The sequence below is a fragment of the Electrophorus electricus genome, chromosome 15, assembly GCF_041902795.1.
Source record: "Electrophorus electricus isolate QZ-2024a chromosome 15, ASM4190279v1, whole genome shotgun sequence".
Lineage (NCBI taxonomy): Eukaryota > Metazoa > Chordata > Actinopteri > Gymnotiformes > Gymnotidae > Electrophorus > Electrophorus electricus.
Window position 1 is genome coordinate 17,200,017 of NC_137511.1, and position 21,798 is coordinate 17,221,814.

General features: G+C 37.6%; 1 protein-coding gene and 7 non-coding genes across 8 annotated transcripts; 1 reads left to right on the forward strand and 7 right to left on the reverse strand.

Moving 5' to 3' along the window:
• Positions 1–1,028: 1,028 nt before the first annotated feature.
• trnav-uac (transfer RNA valine (anticodon UAC)) lies at positions 1,029–1,101 on the reverse strand. The gene has a single exon. It is a non-coding gene; the product is annotated as a tRNA-Val (tRNA).
• A 1,215-nt stretch (positions 1,102–2,316) lies between these two features.
• On the reverse strand, positions 2,317–2,389 carry trnav-uac (transfer RNA valine (anticodon UAC)). The gene has a single exon. It is a non-coding gene; the product is annotated as a tRNA-Val (tRNA).
• Positions 2,390–3,610: 1,221 nt separating this feature from the next.
• Positions 3,611–3,683, reverse strand: trnav-uac (transfer RNA valine (anticodon UAC)). The gene has a single exon. It is a non-coding gene; the product is annotated as a tRNA-Val (tRNA).
• Positions 3,684–4,901: 1,218 nt separating this feature from the next.
• Positions 4,902–4,974, reverse strand: trnav-uac (transfer RNA valine (anticodon UAC)). The gene has a single exon. It is a non-coding gene; the product is annotated as a tRNA-Val (tRNA).
• A 1,218-nt stretch (positions 4,975–6,192) lies between these two features.
• trnav-uac (transfer RNA valine (anticodon UAC)) lies at positions 6,193–6,265 on the reverse strand. Its single transcript has one exon. It is a non-coding gene; the product is annotated as a tRNA-Val (tRNA).
• A 1,218-nt stretch (positions 6,266–7,483) lies between these two features.
• trnav-uac (transfer RNA valine (anticodon UAC)) lies at positions 7,484–7,556 on the reverse strand. The gene has a single exon. It is a non-coding gene; the product is annotated as a tRNA-Val (tRNA).
• A 1,218-nt stretch (positions 7,557–8,774) lies between these two features.
• trnav-uac (transfer RNA valine (anticodon UAC)) lies at positions 8,775–8,847 on the reverse strand. The gene has a single exon. It is a non-coding gene; the product is annotated as a tRNA-Val (tRNA).
• Positions 8,848–13,174: 4,327 nt separating this feature from the next.
• LOC145651356 (bucky ball-like) lies at positions 13,175–20,018 on the forward strand. Its single transcript, XM_081698027.1, has 5 exons — positions 13,175–13,181; positions 13,487–13,648; positions 14,884–16,332; positions 19,409–19,543; positions 19,987–20,018. The coding sequence occupies exons 1-5, from the start codon at positions 13,175–13,177 to the stop codon at positions 20,016–20,018; spliced, it is 1,785 nt and encodes a 594-aa protein (XP_081554153.1).
• Positions 20,019–21,798: the final 1,780 nt, after the last annotated feature.

A 21,798-nucleotide genomic window follows, 5' to 3' on the forward strand; every position in this document is an offset into this window, starting at 1 on the left:
GTAGCTGCTACATTTTCTGCTTGCCTTGAAGCTGAGGACATTTTGCACGTAAGGCAAAAGTGATGACCACTTCACTACTAAAACCATGCGCAGTATTCTTGACACATTATAATATCACTGCAGCATCAGAAGCACTGCACCAAATCACCCCCACAACTGTCCATCTGTTCAAGTTATTTAGCAGAATGAATGAAAAGAATTCATGCCAAGACCTTTCATATTTGGATGTTTACAAATAACTGCCATCTTGCGATAATTTCAAAGAAATGTTTTAAGTGTCAAATGGATTTCTTGAATACACGTAGCTAAAATTCAAATGGTTCACAATTCTCATTTTTCAGAAAAATCTGACTCAACCTTGCAGAAAACGATGCTGTTTAGCTGAAAGGGCACCCTCTGTTTAGTTTGAGCTACACATCAGTCTAAACTTGTGGTCCTGGAAAATGGGAGGTTTTGTTCTTGCTTTCCAAATTGATGTAGCATGGACATTCGAGATCTTCAGGACTCAATACTATTTAAACTTTGTTTTTTTTTCAATTCTGTCCCATTACTTGTCCCCAGAACCTCACTCCTCTCACGTTTAACTTGATGTTATGAACGACATTGCCTTATTTTACCTTTTTGAGTGAAGTTAAAAAGAAGCTTAGTTGCAATTCCATGTTGTTGAGTGTAAAGTTGATTTCCCTGTGCGACTTTTTTGCCTCTACTGCCCATGTTTTTTCCTTTCTTCCCAAATGTCTCAAACAGTAGATACCAGAAATAGCTGAGAAATGCTGTAGCACAGTCTGGAAGCTGGAACCTGTGGCCGGGAAAGGAAACGTGATGACCATTACAGTAGATAAATCGAGAAAGTTCAACAACTGTAACTATCAATCATTTTCCCCTGAAAAGGTCTTTTAGTGGACAGCATTTATGATTCCATGATGTTGCAATTAGACAAGGCCCTGATTTTTCAATTTTAAGAAATAAAAGGGAAAAAAAACTGCCCAACAACCTTCCTAAAGAACAGGAAAAGCAGTATTGAGGAATGTTTCTGCCTGGAATTGAACCAGGGACCTTTTGCGTGTAAAGCAAACGTGATGACCACTACACTACAGAAACCTATGCAGCTTGGGTTTGCTGAATTTCCATTAAGCTTGTTCTCCCTTTTTTTGTGCATGAACCTTATAGTTTAAAAACTGGCTAAGCATTATGACTAGAGATTTCAAAAACGTATGTGCCTCGGCAGCAAGAACAGAAGACTTTTTGTTGTTGTATACTTCAAATATCAGACACCGAAAGCAAAGTAGCTGCTACATTTTCTGCTTGCCTTGAAGCTGAGGACATTTTGCACGTAAGGCAAAAGTGATGACCACTTCACTACTAAAACCATGCGCAGTATTCTTGACACATTATAATATCACTGCAGCATCAGAAGCACTGCACCAAATCACCCCCACAACTGTCCATCTGTTCAAGTTATTTAGCAGAATGAATGAAAAGAATTCATGCCAAGACCTTTCATGTTTGGATGTTTACAAATAACTGCCATCTTGCGATAATTTCAAAGAAATGTTTTAAGTGTCAAATGGATTTCTTGAATACACGTAGCTAAAATTCAAATGGTTCACAATTCTCATTTTTCAGAAAAATCTGACTCAACCTTGCAGAAAACGATGCTGTTTAGCTGAAAGGGCACCCTCTGTTTAGTTTGAGCTACACATCAGTCTAAACTTGTGGTCCTGGAAAATGGGAGGTTTTGTTCTTGCTTTTCAAATTGATGTAGCATGGACATTCGAGATCTTCAGGACTCAATACTATTTAAACTTTGTTTTTTTTTTTTCAATTCTGTCCCATTACTTGTCCCCAGAACCTCACTCCTCTCATGTTTAACTTGATGTTATGAATGACATTGCCTTATTTTACCTTTTTGAGTGAAGTTAAAAAGAAGCTCAGTTGCAATTCCATGTTGTTGAGTGTAAAGTTGATTTCCCTGTGCGACTTTTTTGCCTCTACTGCCCATGTTTTTTCCTTTCTTCCCAAATATCTCAAACAGTAGATACCAGAAATAGCTGAGAAATGCTGTAGCACAGTCTGGAAGCTGGAACCTGTGGCCGGGAAAGGAAACATGATGACCATTACAGTAGATAAATCGAGAAAGTTCAACAACTGTAACTATCAATCATTTTCCCCTGAAAAGGTCTTTTAGTGGACAGCATTTATGATTCCATGATGTTGCAATTAGACAAGGCCCTGATTTTTCAATTTTAAGAAATAAAAGGGAAAAAAAACTGCCCAACAACCTTCCTAAAGAACAGGAAAAGCAGTAATGAGGAATGTTTCTGCCTGGAATTGAACCAGGGACCTTTTGCGTGTAAAGCAAAGGTGATGACCACTACACTACAGAAACCTATGCAGCTTGGGTTTGCTGAATTTCCATTAAGCTTGTTCTCCCTTTTTTTGTGCATGAACCTTATAGTTTAAAAACTGGCTAAGCATTATGACTAGAGATTTCAAAAACGTATGTGCCTCGGCAGCAAGAACAGAAGACTTTTTGTTGTTGTCTACTTCAAATATCAGACACCGAAAGCAAAGTAGCTGCTACATTTTCTGCTTGCCTTGAAGCTGAGGACATTTTGCACGTAAGGCAAAAGTGATGACCACTTCACTACTAAAACCATGCGCAGTATTCTTGACACATTATAATATCACTGCAGCATCAGAAGCACTGCACCAAATCACCCCCACAACTGTCCATCTGTTCAAGTTATTTAGCAGAATGAATGAAAAGAATTCATGCCAAGACCTTTCATATTTGGATGTTTACAAATAACTGCCATCTTGTGATAATTTCAAAGAAATGTTTTATGTGTCAAATGGATTTCTTGAATGCACGTAGCTAAAATTCAAATGGTTCACAATTCTCATTTTTCTGAAAAATCTGACTCAACCTTGCAGAAAACGATGCTGTTTAGCTGAAAGGGCACCCTCTGTTTAGTTTGAGCTACACATCAGTCTAAACTTGTGGTCCTGGAAAATGGGAGGTTTTGTTCTTGCTTTCCAAATTGATGTAGCATGGACATTCGAGATCTTCAGGACTCAATACTATTTAAACTTTGTTTTGTTTTTTTTCAATTCTGTCCCATTACTTGTCCCCAGAACCTCACTCCTCTCACGTTTAACTTGATGTTATGAATGACATTGCCTTATTTTACCTTTTTGAGTGAAGTTAAAAAGAAGCTCAGTTGCAATTCCATGTTGTTGAGTGTAAAGTTGATTTCCCTGTGCGACTTTTTTGCCTCTACTGCCCATGTTTTTTCCTTTCTTCCCAAATATCTCAAACAGTAGATACCAGAAATAGCTGAGAAATGCTGTAGCACAGTCTGGAAGCTGGAACCTGTGGCCGGGAAAGGAAACGTGATGACCATTACAGTAGATAAATCGAGAAAGTTCAACAACTGTAACTATCAATCATTTTCCCCTGAAAAGGTCTTTTAGTGGACAGCATTTATGATTCCATGATGTTGCAATTAGACAAGGCCCTGATTTTTCAATTTTAAGAAATAAAAGGGAAAAAAAACTGCCCAACAACCTTCCTAAAGAACAGGAGTGGTAAAGCAGTAATGATGAAAGTTTCTGCCTGGAATTGAACCAGGGACCTTTCGCGTGTAAAGCAACCGTGATGACCACTACACTACAGAAACCTATGCAGCTTGGGTTTGCTGAATTTCCATTAAGCTTGTTCTCCTTTTTTTTGTGCATGAACCTTATAGTTTAAAAACTGGCTAAGCATTATGACTAGAGATTTCAAAAACGTATGTGCCTCGGCAGCAAGAACAGAAGACTTTTTGTTGTTGTCTACTTCAAATATCAGACACCGAAAGCAAAGTAGCTGCTACATTTTCTGCTTGCCTTGAAGCTGAGGACATTTTGCACGTAAGGCAAAAGTGATGACCACTTCACTACTAAAACCATGCGCAGTATTCTTGACACATTATAATATCACTGCAGCATCAGAAGCACTGCACCAAATCACCCCCACAACTGTCCATCTGTTCAAGTTATTTAGCAGAATGAATGAAAAGAATTCATGCCAAGACCTTTCATATTTGGATGTTTACAAATAACTGCCATCTTGCGATAATTTCAAAGAAATGTTTTAAGTGTCAAATGGATTTCTTGAATACACGTAGCTAAAATTCAAATGGTTCACAATTCTCATTTTTCAGAAAAATCTGACTCAACCTTGCAGAAAACGATGCTGTTTAGCTGAAAGGGCACCCTCTGTTTAGTTTGAGCTACACATCAGTCTAAACTTGTGGTCCTGGAAAATGGGAGGTTTTGTTCTTGCTTTCCAAATTGATGTAGCATGGACATTCGAGATCTTCAGGACTCAATACTATTTAAACTTTGGGTTTTTTTTCAATTCTGTCCCATTACTTGTCCCCAGAACCTCACTCCTCTCACGTTTAACTTGATGTTATGAATGACATTGCCTTATTTTACCTTTTTGAGTGAAGTTAAAAAGAAGCTCAGTTGCAATTCCATGTTGTTGAGTGTAAAGTTGATTTCCCTGTGCGACTTTTTTGCCTCTACTGCCCATGTTTTTTCCTTTCTTCCCAAATATCTCAAACAGTAGATACCAGAAATAGCTGAGAAATGCTGTAGCACAGTCTGGAAGCTGGAACCTGTGGCCGGGAAAGGAAACGTGATGACCATTACAGTAGATAAATCGAGAAAGTTCAACAACTGTAACTATCAATCATTTTCCCCTGAAAAGGTCTTTTAGTGGACAGCATTTATGATTCCATGATGTTGCAATTAGACAAGGCCCTGATTTTTAAATTTTAAGAAATAAAAGGGAAAAAAAACTGCCCAACAACCTTCCTAAAGAACAGCACTGGTAAAGCAGTAATGAGGAATGTTTCTGCCTGGAATTGAACCAGGGACCTTTTGCGTGTAAAGCAACCGTGATGACCACTACACTACAGAAACCTATGCAGCTTGGGTTTGCTGAATTTCCATTAAGCTTGTTCTCCTTTTTTTTGTGCATGAACCTTATAGTTTAAAAACTGGCTAAGCATTATGACTAGAGATTTCAAAAACGTATGTGCCTCGGCAGCAAGAACAGAAGACTTTTTGTTGTTGTCTACTTCAAATATCAGACACCGAAAGCAAAGTAGCTGCTACATTTTCTGCTTGCCTTGAAGCTGAGGACATTTTGCACGTAAGGCAAAAGTGATGACCACTTCACTACTAAAACCATGCGCAGTATTCTTGACACATTATAATATCACTGCAGCATCAGAAGCACTGCACCAAATCACCCCCACAACTGTCCATCTGTTCAAGTTATTTAGCAGAATGAATGAAAAGAATTCATGCCAAGACCTTTCATATTTGGATGTTTACAAATAACTGCCATCTTGCGATAATTTCAAAGAAATGTTTTAAGTGTCAAATGGATTTCTTGAATACACGTAGCTAAAATTCAAATGGTTCACAATTCTCATTTTTCAGAAAAATCTGACTCAACCTTGCAGAAAACGATGCTGTTTAGCTGAAAGGGCACCCTCTGTTTAGTTTGAGCTACACATCAGTCTAAACTTGTGGTCCTGGAAAATGGGAGGTTTTGTTCTTGCTTTCCAAATTGATGTAGCATGGACATTCGAGATCTTCAGGACTCAATACTATTTAAACTTTGGGTTTTTTTTCAATTCTGTCCCATTACTTGTCCCCAGAACCTCACTCCTCTCACGTTTAACTTGATGTTATGAATGACATTGCCTTATTTTACCTTTTTGAGTGAAGTTAAAAAGAAGCTCAGTTGCAATTCCATGTTGTTGAGTGTAAAGTTGATTTCCCTGTGCGACTTTTTTGCCTCTACTGCCCATGTTTTTTCCTTTCTTCCCAAATATCTCAAACAGTAGATACCAGAAATAGCTGAGAAATGCTGTAGCACAGTCTGGAAGCTGGAACCTGTGGCCGGGAAAGGAAACGTGATGACCATTACAGTAGATAAATCGAGAAATTTCAACAACTGTAACTATCAATCATTTTCCCCTGAAAAGGTCTTTTAGTGGACAGCATTTATGATTCCATGATGTTGCAATTAGACAAGGCCCTGATTTTTAAATTTTAAGAAATAAAAGGGAAAAAAAACTGCCCAACAACCTTCCTAAAGAACAGCACTGGTAAAGCAGTAATGAGGAATGTTTCTGCCTGGAATTGAACCAGGGACCTTTTGCGTGTAAAGCAACCGTGATGACCACTACACTACAGAAACCTATGCAGCTTGGGTTTGCTGAATTTCCATTAAGCTTGTTCTCCTTTTTTTTGTGCATGAACCTTATAGTTTAAAAACTGGCTAAGCATTATGACTAGAGATTTCAAAAACGTATGTGCCTCGGCAGCAAGAACAGAAGACTTTTTGTTGTTGTCTACTTCAAATATCAGACACCGAAAGCAAAGTAGCTGCTACATTTTCTGCTTGCCTTGAAGCTGAGGACATTTTGCACGTAAGGCAAAAGTGATGACCACTTCACTACTAAAACCATGCGCAGTATTCTTGACACATTATAATATCACTGCAGCATCAGAAGCACTGCACCAAATCACCCCCACAACTGTCCATCTGTTCAAGTTATTTAGCAGAATGAATGAAAAGAATTCATGCCAAGACCTTTCATATTTGGATGTTTACAAATAACTGCCATCTTGCGATAATTTCAAAGAAATGTTTTAAGTGTCAAATGGATTTCTTGAATACACGTAGCTAAAATTCAAATGGTTCACAATTCTCATTTTTCAGAAAAATCTGACTCAACCTTGCAGAAAACGATGCTGTTTAGCTGAAAGGGCACCCTCTGTTTAGTTTGAGCTACACATCAGTCTAAACTTGTGGTCCTGGAAAATGGGAGGTTTTGTTCTTGCTTTCCAAATTGATGTAGCATGGACATTCGAGATCTTCAGGACTCAATACTATTTAAACTTTGGGTTTTTTTTCAATTCTGTCCCATTACTTGTCCCCAGAACCTCACTCCTCTCACGTTTAACTTGATGTTATGAATGACATTGCCTTATTTTACCTTTTTGAGTGAAGTTAAAAAGAAGCTCAGTTGCAATTCCATGTTGTTGAGTGTAAAGTTGATTTCCCTGTGCGACTTTTTTGCCTCTACTGCCCATGTTTTTTCCTTTCTTCCCAAATATCTCAAACAGTAGATACCAGAAATAGCTGAGAAATGCTGTAGCACAGTCTGGAAGCTGGAACCTGTGGCCGGGAAAGGAAACGTGATGACCATTACAGTAGATAAATCGAGAAAGTTCAACAACTGTAACTATCAATCATTTTCCCCTGAAAAGGTCTTTTAGTGGACAGCATTTATGATTCCATGATGTTGCAATTAGACAAGGCCCTGATTTTTAAATTTTAAGAAATAAAAGGGAAAAAAAACTGCCCAACAACCTTCCTAAAGAACAGCACTGGTAAAGCAGTAATGAGGAATGTTTCTGCCTGGAATTGAACCAGGGACCTTTTGCGTGTAAAGCAACCGTGATGACCACTACACTACAGAAACCTATGCAGCTTGGGTTTGCTGAATTTCCATTAAGCTTGTTCTCCTTTTTTTTGTGCATGAACCTTATAGTTTAAAAACTGGCTAAGCATTATGACTAGAGATTTCAAAAACGTATGTGCCTCGGCAGCAAGAACAGAAGACTTTTTGTTGTTGTCTACTTCAAATATCAGACACCGAAAGCAAAGTAGCTGCTACATTTTCTGCTTGCCTTGAAGCTGAGGACATTTTGCACGTAAGGCAAAAGTGATGACCACTTCACTACTAAAACCATGCGCAGTATTCTTGACACATTATAATATCACTGCAGCATCAGAAGCACTGCACCAAATCACCCCCACAACTGTCCATCTGTTCAAGTTATTTAGCAGAATGAATGAAAAGAATTCATGCCAAGACCTTTCATATTTGGATGTTTACAAATAACTGCCATCTTGCGATAATTTCAAAGAAATGTTTTAAGTGTCAAATGGATTTCTTGAATACACGTAGCTAAAATTCAAATGGTTCACAATTCTCATTTTTCAGAAAAATCTGACTCAACCTTGCAGAAAACGATGCTGTTTAGCTGAAAGGGCACCCTCTGTTTAGTTTGAGCTACACATCAGTCTAAACTTGTGGTCCTGGAAAATGGGAGGTTTTGTTCTTGCTTTCCAAATTGATGTAGCATGGACATTCGAGATCTTCAGGACTCAATACTATTTAAACTTTGGGTTTTTTTTCAATTCTGTCCCATTACTTGTCCCCAGAACCTCACTCCTCTCACGTTTAACTTGATGTTATGAATGACATTGCCTTATTTTACCTTTTTGAGTGAAGTTAAAAAGAAGCTCAGTTGCAATTCCATGTTGTTGAGTGTAAAGTTGATTTCCCTGTGCGACTTTTTTGCCTCTACTGCCCATGTTTTTTCCTTTCTTCCCAAATATCTCAAACAGTAGATACCAGAAATAGCTGAGAAATGCTGTAGCACAGTCTGGAAGCTGGAACCTGTGGCCGGGAAAGGAAACGTGATGACCATTACAGTAGATAAATCGAGAAAGTTCAACAACTGTAACTATCAATCATTTTCCCCTGAAAAGGTCTTTTAGTGGACAGCATTTATGATTCCATGATGTTGCAATTAGACAAGGCCCTGATTTTTAAATTTTAAGAAATAAAAGGGAAAAAAAACTGCCCAACAACCTTCCTAAAGAACAGCACTGGTAAAGCAGTAATGAGGAATGTTTCTGCCTGGAATTGAACCAGGGACCTTTTGCATGTAAAGCAACCGTGATGATCACTACACTACAGAAACCTATGCAGCTTGGGTTTGCTGAATTTCCATTAAGCTTGTTCTCCTTTTTTTTGTGCATGAACCTTATAGTTTAAAAACTGGCTAAGCATTATGACTAGAGATTTCAAAAACGTATGTGCCTCGGCAGCAAGAACAGAAGACTTTTTGTTGTTGTCTACTTCAAATATCAGACACCGAAAGCAAAGTAGCTGCTACATTTTCTGCTTGCCTTGAAGCTGAGGACATTTTGCACGTAAGGCAAAAGTGATGACCACTTCACTACTAAAACCATGTGCAGTATTCTTGACACATTATAATATCACTGCAGCATCAGAAGCACTGCACCAAATCACCCCCACAACTGTCCATCTGTTCAAGTTATTTAGCAGAATGAATGAAAAGAATTCATGCCAAGACCTTTCATATTTGGATGTTTACAAATAACTGCCATCTTGCGATAATTTCAAAGAAATGTTTTAAGTGTCAAATGGATTTCTTGAATACACGTAGCTAAAATTCAAATGGTTCACAATTCTCATTTTTCAGAAAAATCTGACTCAACCTTGCAGAAAACGATGCTGTTTAGCTGAAAGGGCACCCTCTGTTTAGTTTGAGCTACACATCAGTCTAAACTTGTGGTCCTGGAAAATGGGAGGTTTTGTTCTTGCTTTCCAAATTGATGTAGCATGGACATTCGAGATCTTCAGGACTCAATACTATTTAAACTTTGGGTTTTTTTTCAATTCTGTCCCATTACTTGTCCCCAGAACCTCACTCCTCTCACGTTTAACTTGATGTTATGAATGACATTGCCTTATTTTACCTTTTTGAGTGAAGTTAAAAAGAAGCTCAGTTGCAATTCCATGTTGTTGAGTGTAAAGTTGATTTCCCTGTGTGACTTTTTTTGTCTCTACTGCCCATGTTCTTTCCTTTATTCCCAAATATCTCAAACAGTAGATACCAGAAAAAAATTAGAAATGCACAGTTTGGAAGCTGGGATCTGTCGTCTGGAAATCCAATGCAAATCTGCTGCATGTATTGAATTTTGAATGTTTGAAAATTCAGAAGCGGCAGCATTTTATTCATTTTCGCAAGGGATCTCATGTTTAAGGGGTTACAGGTCTGTTTTTGCATTATTTTGAATACATTATGGCTGCAAATAGTATAATCATTTTTTTCTACAGCAAATAGGCCTTTTTTTTTTACATTCTGTATTTGCTGTCATGAAAGCCATCTGTATGCGATTTCTTACCTCCATGCGGTGCTGTAGGTTGTAACCTTTTTTTAAAATACATTTTTTGTTGTCCTGAATTTTCTGCAATGCTTACTTTTATTTATTCACCAAGTTGTCATTTACTGAGCAATATTTATTCATTTATTAATTTTTCTATGAGAATACATTCCCTTTTTCTTTTACATCACTTCCGGTTTCATCATCTGTCTGAAGATTAAGAAATTTTCTCTTTTGAAATTTTAAAGGGTTTTCTTTAGAATTTTACGTCAACATATATCATAATAATAATAATAGCAAAAATTATACATTGCATAAAAAAAAGAAAAAAAAAAGATGTTTTTACTTTGGATTTGAACATGGTGACCAAAATAGACTGCCAATTTTAGGAAGTGTGGAGAGAACTGTTGAGTAAATCTGTAAAATGCTTGAAATCACTGAGGTTGTGAAAGTTGCCTTTTGGAACACTGTGGAGTCCAGCTGAAGTCCTGAGAGAGTTGGTGGATTTATAGTGAAGAAGACAGGAAGGATAAGGTGGTATGTAATTGTTGAGAGCTTTGGATATGAGAAGGAGGATTTCAGTGTATTCAAAGTGTACTTAAACAGGTAGTGAAGATTTTGATTAGAGAAGGCTAGAGATGAAAGCGTTAATGAGGGATTCAGCAAGAGATTGAGAAGAGCATGGTTGGAATTTAGTACTTCTGTGCAGGTGAAAAAGTTGAAGATGCAAAACCTTTTTGTTCACAAGGCAAAAGTTGTATGTAGGTTTATTTTCTAATTACAAGTTTGTCACATGAGCTTTCCATGTACCTTATGGGTTTGTCCTTCATATACAGTTTTTTTCACCTAGTTCTCTGGTTTGACAATGTTGTTGTGATTAGCTTGTCTTGTTGGTGTTCAAGTTGACTCCAGCATTAAACATCTTGGAAAAGAACCTTAGCCTTCACAATGTGACTAAGGGAGGAATACAATCAAAAACACTACATGAATTGCACAAACTTAGCTTTTAATCAAATTATGTACTGAATCCATAATTTGTTTCTGCCACTGACTACAGTTTGTGTTCATTTGCAGTAGCAAAGTAAACAAGAACATTTGTCTCTGATTCTTCCCAACATTTAGGTATATAAACCTGAATCAAGATGGAGTAGAAAGATATTTATGAAGAGTTTCCTAAAATAATGCATAACGTCAAAGTTGTGGGAATAATGTGTTTTGGTAGAGCAACAATACAGTGTATAATGGTGGTTGATGGTAAGTGGTTTACTACATGTAATGTTATGTTATACTCAAACCTGTTCAGTCTACAGCCCAACTGCATGTGAACCTGTTTTTAGAATTACCCACACAATCAGTAAACTGTTAAGGTTTTATACAATTTATTAGATTATTATTTTATTACATAGCATTTTTCATGTCTTGTAATATTTGAGGCTAATACCATTACAATTATTACAAAATTGACCTTTCCTGGATATTTCATTTATCACTAAACCCATTTAATTAGTTTTGTATGATTAATATGACCATTGCTTGCCCTACCTGCATTGTCTGTTGGCCTCTCTCCCATTTCCATTAAACCAAAAGGACCAATTGCAGTCTGCTTATCTTTTCTTTATTCTTTTTGTTGTTCTTTTTGTGGTTCAAGAAGTTACTTTACTCAATTAAGCCTTGACCTTTTCACCAGCAAACAATACCAGAAAGCAGTCTAATGCCTTTGATCACTTAATTATTTAATTAATCCAACTCCATGTTAGGTTGAAACAAAACAACAATTAGATTGTGATTAGGACTAGTCACATAACCAAGACAATACATCATACATTGTGACTGTGAGCCTGGTAAGATGGACACTTAATAAGATAGCAAAAGAACAATTAGCTACTACAGAATGCTCTGCTTTCTGGAGGTTGGGTGATACCATAGCCATCCTTGGAGACAGGGGAATCTTTAATGACAGAAAAAATGCACATGCACTGTTTGTCTTTGTAAAATGTATATACTTACTGGTAAAAACATTTAATTCTTGAGAATGATTATCTGTTATCTGCATATGGTTATTTAAGACATGTCTGAAAAGACTGTTTAAACTGTTAGTTTACTTTTATCCCTAAACACTGTAGTGGAGTTTTTGAGGTGTGGTGCTATTTGTTATAAAATTGCAATTAAGTGCATCAGTGGAGAAAGAAAGAATGGTGGGAATGTTACTTCTCTGAAGAAAGACAGGTGTACTCTGTCCAGTATTTGCAAATGTATTATTTTAGAAGTGCTTAAGGATTCTTGAGTCATTAAGAAAAGTTTATTACTCAACTCATTGACCACTGGATTTGTAAATACTTACTGGGCTGGGGAGCATCTGTTTCCATCCAACACCTACCCCTCACACTACTAAAACACCACATAGATATTGTCTAGTTTATCCAACCTTATTTTGTAATAGGTACAATCTATAGAGTTACCCAGTTTAAGCTAAAAATATTTGCCCTGTGCACAATGGACAGCTTTCCCCAAATCAACTGTATAAGATCTAACCTCAAGAGCTAAAGACATCAGCCCTGATCAGAGCCCCATGATCTTAGGACAGTTTTCCATGTATCTACCACAACGAGCTTCAACCCAAGACTTTCACTTACCCCTGTATGAGCTCAGCAGGGATGTTTCAGCTTTCCATAAAGTTGAATAGGAAATACATCTCACATCTCTTTGTGGTTATATACCATCTATGGAAATTACATACCAGTTTTAGAAAGGGGTATTTTAAGAATGTTTATATCGTTCTACACACACACGTTTCACAAAATAGCACTTGGCTAACCCGGAGGCTATACGCGAATCGTAGCCTATTGACCAACAAATGTGGTGACGTGGAATTCATAATTAGCGTTTACAGGTGAAAACGATAAAAGTAACCGGATTACTATAACGCCGAAATTTGTTTGTATTTGAACGTTCTTTCAGATGATATAACAAATACCTTAGTTTTGTTAGGTTAAATATAATGGGATGTAACAGATTATGTGAAGTTTTTCTTAATATGTCGACCGCTGAATCAAGCGGTACTAGCTTTGTATGTCTACCCGGTCAAGATAAGTTTCCAGAGTTTGAACGTTGGTCAGAATGGACGGTAAATACTCGATGTAGTAGTAGTCGTGGTGGTGTCTTTTTATCCATATTTGGGAGTTTTCAGAACGAAAACCTAGAAGCTCACGATAAATATTTCAAGCCTTGATTTTTTTTAAAAAAATCGTTTTCAGAACGATTTTAAACGCGTTTTAGTAGTTTCGAGGTCCTGGCAGTAAGAACCAGCAAAGTGACTTTTCACGACTTGACTTCTTCAGCTTGCTGTTGCTCACACAATTTTAATGATCGTGCGTGTCCAGCTTTTGTGGTAATTCTTTGTATATTTTATGTTTATTTATTTGTTCACAGAATCAAGCAGAGCTCCACAGTCAGCAGCAAGTGAACAATCGCATCAACGCTCGTTAAACCATCCCAGACCGTTTTTCTATGTTCAGCCACCAGTGCAACCTTTTTATACCTACCAATGGCACATGAATAGTCCCTTCAGCCACCACAACATCCCTGCATCTGGTAAGACAGGACTGGCTTTAAGCAGTTGATGATGCAAGCAATGTAATGACAGATAGAAAATAGCTCTATGACATTTTAGAGAAGCTGTGAAACCATATTACTAACAAATGAAAACTATTCCATCATCCAAACCTGCATAATGCCATGAAGCAGAACTGAGTCAAAATGTACCATACCTATCTTGCATGTTGCTTGTGCCTGCACAATGGCACATGCTCATAACATAATTTTTATTATTTAAAATGTGGTTTTGGATGCAGCCAATGGCCCTCATGCTATACTGGACCAACCCATCCTTTAATATTTAGCACGATGCACCTGAAAATTTATTTTTGGAGATCTTGAAGATAAGTAGGAAGAAACAGGTAATGGTGCCAAAATAATATACACAAATATTTATTCAAATGATTTAATGGTTAATTTACAAAGCCTTCTACTAATCTTAAGCTCTCGTGTATATATTAAACCATAACATGACATGAACTACTTTTCCAGAACCATAACAGAATATAATGAAGCCAAGCTTTTAAAGCATTTTCAAGTTTTTTTTCCAAGTTTGGTCTGCTTGGCCAGTGGGATAAGTATACTTTTATTTTGGATGACATGAGCTTCACAGTGTCTTAGAGCAGCAATTAAAGACTCAAAGAATTTGTAAACATTTTCTATGTAACTGTTGAACGAAGTCTTGGTCAGTAACAAAAAGAATACATTAACATATTTACATTACATACATATTTAATATTGTGTGTATATATATATATAAATAAATAAAATGTGTGTTATTCATGATGCTACTTAGTTGGTGTTTTGGATGCTATTAATCAAAATACTAATTAAGTGTTAGGTTTTAAACTTGAAATTACTCCAAATGCTTGCAATATGAAAAGGATAATAGTATTACAATTTGCAGTACATTTCACATGCCTATTTTGCAGGCATGGCAGCTATTTAGCAGTGTCAAGATGACATTACTGAGTGAATAATGGGTCTTAAGTTATTTTGTGTATGATTTTTAAGATGTCAACAACAACCAGGTTTAATAATTGTTAACTTCAACTTTATAAGGTAGTGACTTAACATTATACTGGTCTCTAATATGCTCAATTAAGGTCAAAATTGTTTAGTGTAGATTGTCAGACCTGTCCATGAGGTATTGTATATTTTCTATTAATTGTAAGTGATTCTCAGGTGACATGTAAAATCATGTATTGAAGTCTTGTTTCTTATGACTACAGGATTCCATTTTGGTCGACCTTACATGGTCCCATATTCCTACCTGCAGTATCCTGGCTATGTTGTTTCTCAAGCTCCGATACATCCAGTTGATTACCAGAGGACATATGAACGCAACATGCCACATGCTGCCTCAGCCACCGCATACGACATCACTCTCAGACATCAACGTTGCAATGAACAGAGAGAGACAACTTGTTCTGGAGCACAGACAGACCCCTGCGATGCCTTGAATAAACTCATCGAATGTCTGGATCAACTTCGTGCTGGTGATGGTTCCTCACAACGAGAGCTGGACTCTGGAGTAGTTTCCCAGACATCTGGAGTCTTCTCACCTGTAGCTGAGGTACAGAAGGATGAGGACAAGATAATTGGTGGCTCTACATTGACAGACTATAATACAGAGGACACTTGTCATGTTGAGAACTTCAACCAAGAAGAGGACTGGTCACTGGAACTGGGCAAGGAGCCACCTCTGGACAGCTCTTCTGTTCATGAGGATGGTAGTATGCCTCAAGAAGTGCACCAGTATTTGCATCAAGACAGCACAGATAGACACTCTGTCCTATCAGAAAACCAGTCACTCTCACCAATCAGTAGAAGTGAAATGAACAACCAAGATAAGTTTTCTCATGAAGTGCTTCAGACTAGTGATGAAGTGCAGTGGAATTGTTCTATCGCCACTCAGCCTTCATCCGAATTCAGAACAACTGAAGATCAGGACCCTGTAAAAATCCAGAAGCCAACAGCAGATGTTGCAGGTGATTACCCTTGCTGCATCCTTCGGTTGCCATTTGAAAAGGTGCTCTCTACTGGTGTGTATGTTCCAAGCACTACTTCATCACTTGAATCTCCATTGAGTTATAGCTACTGTCCTCCTCAATTGGCCCATGAGCGTGTGAGTGTCCTAAGCCCCTCTTTGGATGAGCTTTCATCGCATGATGAGGTTTTGTCTACTGACATGGAGGATAAGGAGTTGTTTCCAACTCACATTTACACCAGGGGGAAACTTGCTGAAGTTGCATCCAAGAAAAGCCATCTATCTGTATGTGACATCCATTCACATATGTGTTTACTCTATCCAAAGAGGCTGACATGTGCCATGTGTGGATCAAACACCTTCAGGGAGATATGTAAGCCAAAAGCTCATCATAGTGAGGGACACTGCTATGAATATGTGGATTATTCAGATGAGGAGTCCATAACTGCTAAGCCTGGTGAATGTGAAGTTGGGAAAACATGTAAGCATTGTGGTCAAGGCACTGTAACAAAAATGTACTTCCCTAAGAGAACCCACCCACTTCTCAAACACAGAGTCAGGCTGGCTCAGCACAGAGAAAAGGTTCAAGATGGGGCAAAGATGGGCCAGTCAGAAGCATTATGTTCTGAGTGCTTCTGCTGTGAAAAATGTACAAATTCGCCAGACAAACGCAGTGGTCTTGCTGCCAAAGGTAGGTATCTACATATTCTATTGCTGTTGCTTTCAGAACTTTTATTGATTTTTTTTTTCTCTCTCTCTCTTTGTGAACAAGTGCCCTTAGACAACTGTCAGTCATTGTAGCCTTTGTTCTTCATCAGTGGTTCTTACTACTTAGCAGCTTGGAGTTTGCTTCATTTGTGTAACATTTTGGAAGTCTGATTTTCTCCCACATGCAGTCCTTGCATATCCCTACCCATCTTGATTCTAATTTCAGGTCTCCTGTACCTGCTGCTCATTTAAGATTACTTGCATTATCTGTCAGGTTGTAATGCTCTTTTTTCCTAGTTCAGGCACATTTTGATCATATTTGGTAACATATAAAGCAAATGTTACTGTTTTCAGTTTTGACCTTAGCCATTGTATTGATGGAATGATTTTCTCTAGTGCAAGTTAGCTGCACACAATTTTTATTTGTCTTTGTGACCATTTTTCTTTTGACAGGAATTGTGTACAGGTATAATGAGCATGCGTGTACACAGTATTACCATGGTGGGTTGGGTTGACCTTTTTTAAAAAATCATGCAAACCTTTGCCATGTGTTTAAACAACTGTGAGACCATGAATTAATTCCAGTCAATTTTATCAAATTGGAAAAAAGTAGGTATAAATATTCAGTTATTCTCAGGGAAAGCTACTGACATGTAAAACTTTAACATAATTCTTATCTTACCTTTTCATTGGATGGTCATCTGTGTTTTCCCTCCTCACAGTAGGGGCTTTGTTGTTAACCTTGCCTATTCTTTCTCCTTTCAGTCCCTGATATTTTTCCAGCTTTTCATAAACATTCCTGTGGATGTCCTCATTTGGAACTGCCATTTTATTATCTACTATCCTGATGTCTGGGTGGTTTTGCCACTACTTGCTCTGTCTAGGTCTGAATATCCCACAAGATCTCGCCTTTTGTTCTCCACCACTGTGTGGTTCCTCTCATTTGGACTTTGGAGCATCCCGCTCATATGCCTTGCATATACCAATCAGCTTTAACATTAAAACAACCTGCCTAATATTCTGTTGGTCCTCTTCATGCCATAAAACCAGCTCTGACCGCCGACATGGACTCCAAGACCTCTGAAGGTGTCTTATGCTATCTGAGACTAAGGTATTGTAAGTTGCAAGATGTGGCCTCCAAGGGTTGGACTTGATTTCCAGCACATTCCACAAATACTTGATCAGAGATCTGGGGACTATGGAGGCCAACTCAACACCTTGAACTGTCGTCATATTCAGGAATGGTTTGAATCAATTTTGCAGTGTGGCAGGGCACATTTCTTCTACTGAAAGAGGCCATTGCTATTAGGGAATACACATGGAGAGGTGCACTTGGCCTGCAACAATGTATAAGCAGGTGGTACATGTCAAAGTAACGTCCACATGAATGCCAGGAACTAAGCAGAACACAGGGCATCACACAATCTCTGCTGGTTTGCTACCTTCTCATAGTGCATCCTAGTGCCATTGTTTCCTTGTATAATTGAAATGCTTGTAAACAAGCTGGGGGGCGGGGGGAGATTATAACCAACCACACTGTTTTTCCTTTTCTCCATGGCCCGGTTCTGATGTGGGGCACTCTGACCAGTCTGAAGATGTGCAGCAAGCTGCAATGCACAGACACCTTACTATAAAAGTCAGCATTAACTTTTTATCAGTGGTTTGTTACAGTAGCTAGTCTTCACTCCCTATGTGCGTCAATGAACTTTGCGTGAACATGACACTTGCCTGTTGAACCACTCATCAGTCATTAGTGGGACTTGCGATAAAATGGGAGGTGATGCATGTAACATTTCTTGTTTACAGAAAGACTGTGCAGAACAGTAATGTCAGATCAGATCCCCTGGGAGAGTATGGCCCGACTAAAGGGCTGTAGATCTCAGTCATTACTACAAAGACAAGGTAAGGAAGTCGTCATTTTTTTGTTTTTCTAATTTAATTAATTAATTAAATTAATTTTTAAATGCCCCCCTTTCCTCTTTCACAAACTGTTTTGTTGTTTATGCTATAAATCAGGGGGTTGTGCTGGTTTAGCTTGCTGTCAGTATATCTTGTAGTTGTGGAACTCTGCCATTAACATGCTTATCTAGTCATCTGATTCCAAAATTAAGACTTTATCAAAACTTGGACCATACTGTTCTTAAGTGTTTTCCTTTAAGCATTTGAAAATTTCTTTATTCTCTATAAACAATTAAATTGTGGAGAAGATTGAACTGTTGCACTTTTGGTTGCTGCTGGAAATTTTAAAAAGATGCTAAACATTTGAGTTTGTTGGCTCATGAATGCCATGATTTGAAAGAAAAAAGAAATGTATATAAAAATATAGAATTACTTTATACAGTATTGTATGTAAGATGTAAGGGTACCTCCAATGTTTTGGATCGATAAATGTTCTAAGACATTTTAATAAAGGACCATAATGAGGGATATTTAGTTTTAGTATGTTGGTAAACAGAATGTTTGAAATGGATTTCACAGATTTAGTATTACTACTTTGGCCAGAGGAGGATGGGGGTGGCCCTGCGAGTCTTGGTTCCTCTCAAGGTTTTTTCCTCATGCCCTAGGGAGTTTTTCCTTGCCACTGTCACCTTAGACTTGCTCACTGGGGGCATGAACTTGAACATTTGCTTTGTGACATCTATTGTAAAAAATGCTATATTAAAAAAATGGATACTTCTGATGAATAAAAGTGTATAAATATGAAGGAATGGAAACTGGCAGATGTGGGATTATCTTAACATTAACAATTTACACTTTACCTTACACACAACAATCCCATTGTCTGTGTGCACGACTATATGGCACTCTGCATCTCCACCAAATCAAATATTCTCCTCTGTTTACTTTGGAGCAGCTTCATTTACACCAGCAGGCCTAGGTGCAAGGTTGTTTCAACCATACAGAGAATTTTGTTCAAAATTCAGAGTGTTTTGAACTTTGAATGTTTAAATCATGTATGTATGTGTTCAGATAACACGAATGATGATGAGTTCAGCATAGCTGTACAAGCTTAGTCACCTTTGTACCGTGTGTGGGTTCCCAACCCCCCCTTTCTACAGAGAGACGTCAACATGGGAAGGCTTACTTTAAGCATCAGGAATCCAGAAGTGAAAACCATGATGATGATGATGATGATGATGATGAAGAGGATGAAGATGAGGATCAGGAGATGCTTCGGTTCCATAAGGGAAAAGGTTGATACATTTTCACCATATCTTAAAACCTAAGAGTCAAAAGCTTGTCAATGCATTGACACCCATGCTTTCTAATTTAAATGTAACTGGTTTTATTTAGTTTTCCCAATGATCAGCATGAACTTATTTATAGAAAACTACCCATAGACCAGAAAGCATTGGGTGCAGAATCAGGATGTTAACTGGCTTCAGGGGTTCTCCTCCTTTTAAACCTTTTCTGCACTGTACTTTTAGGTTTTAAGGATGTATACAACTTAAGTACATTGAGTACCATTTTAAACTTGCGTCTTTCAAAACATTTCCAAATATCATTTATTTACTCAAATTGGGATTGAGACACTGTTGGAGTGGAGTTCTGATCTGTTTCGTAGAAAGCAAACATCTCAAATGTATTGACGTTGTTGTAGGATTTAAATATATGTGGCATTTTTTTACCTTCACAGGAACCACGAAACTAGGAGGTGCTAGATGCTGAAGTTCACAATGCACGGCACCAGTGGTGAAATGTTCTAGAGAGTTGGCTACTGCAACTTGCACAATGTGTATAAAGTTTTATTTTTGTATCTGTAATGAAAAATGAGGACATTTAAGTTGAAATACTGAAACTTTGTAATACAGTTCATCACTTAGTTTGCATAATAGTTTAATTCTTGGTCACTTGCATGCTGTTCACATGTAAATTACATATTGGATGATTCTGAAGTTGTATTGATTATTAAAAATATTGTAATCCTCTTGTGAAATATTCTATTCCTATTTTCAATGGCAATCATATGCAAATTAATATCCACATTTCATAGGTGAAAGCAAAGTACAGAGATTTTCTGAATACTTTTGTAGCAAAGAAATTACAGTGGAATAAAGGGAAAAGAGATGTTCAGCAATGTTTCTTTTCATTGTAGATTTTGTTGAGCGATTAATGCAGATTAGTTAGAGAAGTTCTTATATGCTCTGATGTTGTCAAATCTGTGTGGATAACCACAAATTCAATTGAAATCTTTGAGTGGTGTACCATACACAGCTTTAATGCGTTGCTACTACTGTAGTGTTAATGGAAATGTGTGCCTCATCTCTTTGATGAAAATCCAGCCTGGGTTAGGTGTAGTAAAATACCTGTTTATACTTCAATTCTTATTGGATTATACTAAGCCTTTGAAATTAGTCCAGTTTAAGATGAGTATTGTCTTGTATGTAGTACTGCAACTGTTTTTGCTTCAGAAGATTCTTGTTACAAAATCAGTGTTGCAGTCATGATTATATCTATGGAAAATAATCACAATAATTTTGTGTATGATAAACAACTCTGAAAATGCAGCAGTAAGGGAGATCATGCTTCACATGCATGATTTACTCCTCTGTTACCACAAAGCATTTTTTTTACTGTAGGTTGTGTGTGTGATAGCTGTGAAAAAGCACACTAACATGTTTCCTTAAGTCCCTAAAGCACTTGAGCAGAGTATATCTGATTTGGCCACTTATTAACGAATAGCTGTATTATGTTGCAGCACATGTCAGTTAAAACACTGCATTATCTAGAAATTCAAGATCTGCATAAGCAAACCTTAGGACATTGGTGAGTTAATTCAATCAAGGTGTACCAGCACCCAAAATCATGGAATCTTTCCTGATGCGAAATATTTAATTTATAGATTTAAATTTACTTAGCCTTAATAGTAAACACTACATGAGACTTGAGTGAAGTTCAAGGTTAAACAAATTTTTTTTAAATTACCAAACAGCCCTTAATTGTCAGTAAAAAAAAAAAGTACTTGAAACTGTGGTCTCTCTGATTGGTTAATATTAAAATTAATTCTGCCTTTAGCCAATCACAAGGCTTGTGTGTAGCCAATCACTGTGAGGCATCCTTATGACTTATTTAAGATGGCGTGAACACACCTAATTGGGTCTGTTTGTTCAAATACTGATCTGTTCATGTAAGTAATTTGCCATAAAGCTTTCAAATAAGATTGTTGATCTAGTTTTGAGTGTTTGTTGTTCCCTTGCTAGTTATTTATTTGTTTGTAAGCAGTACTTAAAATGTATCTGAAGTTGTTAACAGTTTGATTTTTTTTTTCCCCCCCCCCAGTTTTTTTCCTCCCCCCCTTACCTTTAGTTAGAAAGACGGTGGTATGGTAGTTACAGCTACCCAGTACCCAGCAGGAGTAGGACCTCATCCACAGGGTGTTCCTCATGGGCCGCCACCTGTGCAGGCAGGACCTCGTCACCCACTACCTGGTTCTTTTAGAGGACCACAA

What these genes read in the sequence shown, in the direction of transcription:
- LOC145651356 (XM_081698027.1), top strand. An exon ending in CCACAACATCCCTGCATCTG is followed by an intron (nt 13,649 to 14,883) that starts GTAAGACAGGAC and finishes TTATGACTACAG; the next exon opens with GATTCCATTTTGGTCGACCT. An exon ending in CAGTGGTCTTGCTGCCAAAG is followed by an intron (nt 16,333 to 19,408) that starts GTAGGTATCTAC and finishes CCCTTTCTACAG; the next exon opens with AGAGACGTCAACATGGGAAG.